The sequence below is a fragment of the Impatiens glandulifera genome, chromosome 8, assembly GCF_907164915.1.
Source record: "Impatiens glandulifera chromosome 8, dImpGla2.1, whole genome shotgun sequence".
NCBI lineage: Eukaryota > Viridiplantae > Streptophyta > Magnoliopsida > Ericales > Balsaminaceae > Impatiens > Impatiens glandulifera.
In genome coordinates, this window is record NC_061869.1 from 11,043,805 (window position 1) to 11,047,012 (window position 3,208).

Sequence of the window (3,208 nt, forward strand, 5' to 3'; positions counted from 1 at the left end):
TATTTTTATTTTTTTTATAATTATTTTTTTTATTATTTTTTACTTTCAAATTTAATAATAATAAAAAAAATCAAATTTTTTTAAAAAAAAATTTAATTAAAAAAAAAATTAAAAAATTGTTGACTAATTTCACGTTAATATATATAAATATTTTTTTAGTTTGGATTATCCAAACCATTTTCAATCCAATCCGAATCCGTATCCGTATTAATTAGTAAAATTGTTTGGATTACAGATTGAATAAATTAGATAAATTTAGTTTGGATTTAATACAGATTGAAAATTTTGTCCATTTAATCACCCCTAACTCTAACTGAATATAAATAAAATTATATGATTTTAGATGAACAAAAAAAATCATATAATCACACAGGCATCATAAGATAAGATATCAGCTAATAGCTAAAGCTATAGCTATACAATATAACCAAAATGAATGAATAGATCAAGAAAACAAGAGATAAAAGGTTACAATAACAAAGATCTAACTATATTTTACTGGTCGGATAATAATGGCGATGATTATCCCTCCTGTTGTTCCTGAAAGCACAACACCCAATCGAGTAAACGATGATAAGGAAGACGATGAATACAATGTTCACCACCGCCACCTTCTTCCAGTCACGTTTCAGATTATCCAACAGACCCGCCTTACAAGACTGACAGCCATAACACAGCAAACTCTCATCATTCCTCCACACTTTGCAATCAGGGTTGCCATCGATTGTTGAATTTCCCGTCTGATTCCAATTGGTAGGGCTTACGTATTCAAATCCACAGTCATTCGACGGTTTACAGCAACCAGACTGTACAGAAGATAAGTGTTCCATGAAGAACTTATCAGCAGGGGTTTGAGATCCAATCAAGCTCTTACAAACATTGCTGTCCTGTAAACAACTCTGTATTTTGTTCCAGTTCTTTGGGCTGTTAACGCGTTTCTGAAGCCAATTTGAGTAGTCGCCGAGACGGTACTCCTTGTAACCTTTGCCGGAGAGATTCTCGCCGGCGCCTTTGTTGGTGACAGCGAAAGCGAAGATGGTGAAGCAGAAGAGGATAAGGATGAGGATGAACATGACGAGAAGGTAAACCCAGAGTAACCAAGTGACGCGGCAACATGCGCCGATTAGACCTGCTAGGGAAACGAGCATTAGAAAGACTCCGAGTGCTATTAATGGTTTGTCTAGAAAACGTTCGCATTCGGTGACGCCTTGTTTGCTTAGCCATACTCCTGCCCAGAGGATTGGGATTGAGAGGAGGAAGGTGATGAAGTTTAAGATCCCCACTAGGTTATTGCTCAAGCGAAACATCTTCCTGATCAAATTATAATGAAGAAGAAATGATTTGGATTTGAAGAAAGAGACTGATGAGATGGAGGAAGAAGAAGATGAAAAGGGTTTCTTTTATATTTGGTCTTAACGCGTGTAATCGCCTCTTTTAAGCGACCCGATCCGCGTTGCCTTATTTTGACTTGCTCCGGGCGCCTAACTATGAATTTGAATACTACCTGGGGTGGGGTGTGTGAACATATGATTTTATTAAAGGATGTATTAATTAGTGTGAACATATGATTTGACTGATTAATCCGAAATTTGAAATTGTTTAGATTAATATTTTAAATTGAATTGAGATCGGGTAGAATTTAATCCTGAATTAAATTCGAATTTAATAGTATTATTCAAATTATAAAAAAAAATTAATTATATATATTTTTTTCTCTAAATTATATTTCACCTTAATTTAATATAATTTTTCTATTTATATCAACATGACATAGTTAATCAATTTTTTGTTTTTGTCAGATTCAAATTTAGTTGACTATCTAATTTTAATTAATTAAATAAAATATTTGAAAATAATTAATAAGATGTTTTAGCAAAAATAAAAAATATTATTATAAATAAACAAAATTATTTATAATAATAAAAATTTAATAATATTTTTTATAATTAAATATTAAATAATAAAATAACTCAAAAATTAAATAAATAAATAAAAAAAATATTACAATGAAATATTGTAAACTAATTAATTCAAGCCGATTTATAAAATTAAATTAATTTCGAATTGAATTAAATTCACATTTAATTTAATTTGAATTTAATTTGAATAATCCATCTATCTAATTTAAATTAAAAAAAAAATTCTTGCTAAGCAAGATTTCTTTCTCCTTTAACCAAACTTTCCTAATTTAATCGAATTTCTTACTTCTTTCTACATATTTTACATCAACAACAACCACAAATTATGTTTTTTATATTATTAAAACTTTGAATTAATTATAAAAGAAAACTTATTTAATTAAATTATAACTCTATTCTATTTTATATATATATATATATATATATATATATAATATAAACTTATATATAATATACTTGATTCACTTTTTTATTTTTTAATTAAATACAAATAAATTAATTATAAAAAAATATTATTAAATAATTTCATGTTCACATTTAAAAAAATATAAATGTTTTTTTAAGTTAGATTGTTTAAACCATATTTAATCCAATCCATAAATCTGTATTAATTAGTAAAATATTTGGATTACGGATGAAATAAATTTAGTTTAAATTTAATACAGCTAGAATACAATAGACCGTTTGTTCGGATCTACTGTCCCACTTTAATGTTTCAAATGGTGTCCCATATCTAAAACGACGTCGTTTTAATTTATTTTAAAAAAAAGAATTTCACATCGTAAACAGAAAGTGGGTGTCCGTCTAAACAACCTCATGCTTAAATCTTAACTTCATATCTCTCTTCTCAAATTATTAGCTTTCATATTCATTAATCCCATTCTCTTAAAGAGATTAAGAGCTTCATTAGGTCGATTTCCCTGAGCAAACACAAAAATTAATGCATTCCAACATACAATATCCTTCCCACGCATTTCATCGAACACCTTATCGTGCGGAATTAAGATCCCCTGTTTTAGCATATACATCAAGTAAAGTTGTCTGCAATAAGAAATTAAGTTCGAATCCGAACCTTAGAAGATGAGAATGAATATGGGTAGGGGTGTTCATCGGTTCGGTGTTCGGGTTATTCAAGTTTTCGGTTCGAGTTCTTCGAATTTTTATTTTTTTTAAGCAATTTCGAAAACCAAACCGATTTGAATAAATTCGAATTCGGTTTATTCGAATTCGGTGAATTCGAATTCGGTTTGAATTCGGTCGGATATTCGGTTTAGACCAAATATATAACA

The 3,208-nt window shown here is 28.9% G+C and overlaps 1 protein-coding gene across 1 annotated transcript; it reads right to left on the bottom strand.

Moving 5' to 3' along the window:
- Positions 1–485: 485 nt before the first annotated feature.
- On the bottom strand, positions 486–1,344 carry LOC124912220 (tetraspanin-8-like). The gene has a single exon (XM_047452786.1). It carries the CDS (start codon positions 1,305–1,307, stop codon positions 489–491), a length of 819 nt encoding a protein of 272 aa, XP_047308742.1. The 5' UTR covers positions 1,308–1,344; the 3' UTR covers positions 486–488.
- Between the last annotated feature and the right edge of the window lie 1,864 nt (positions 1,345–3,208).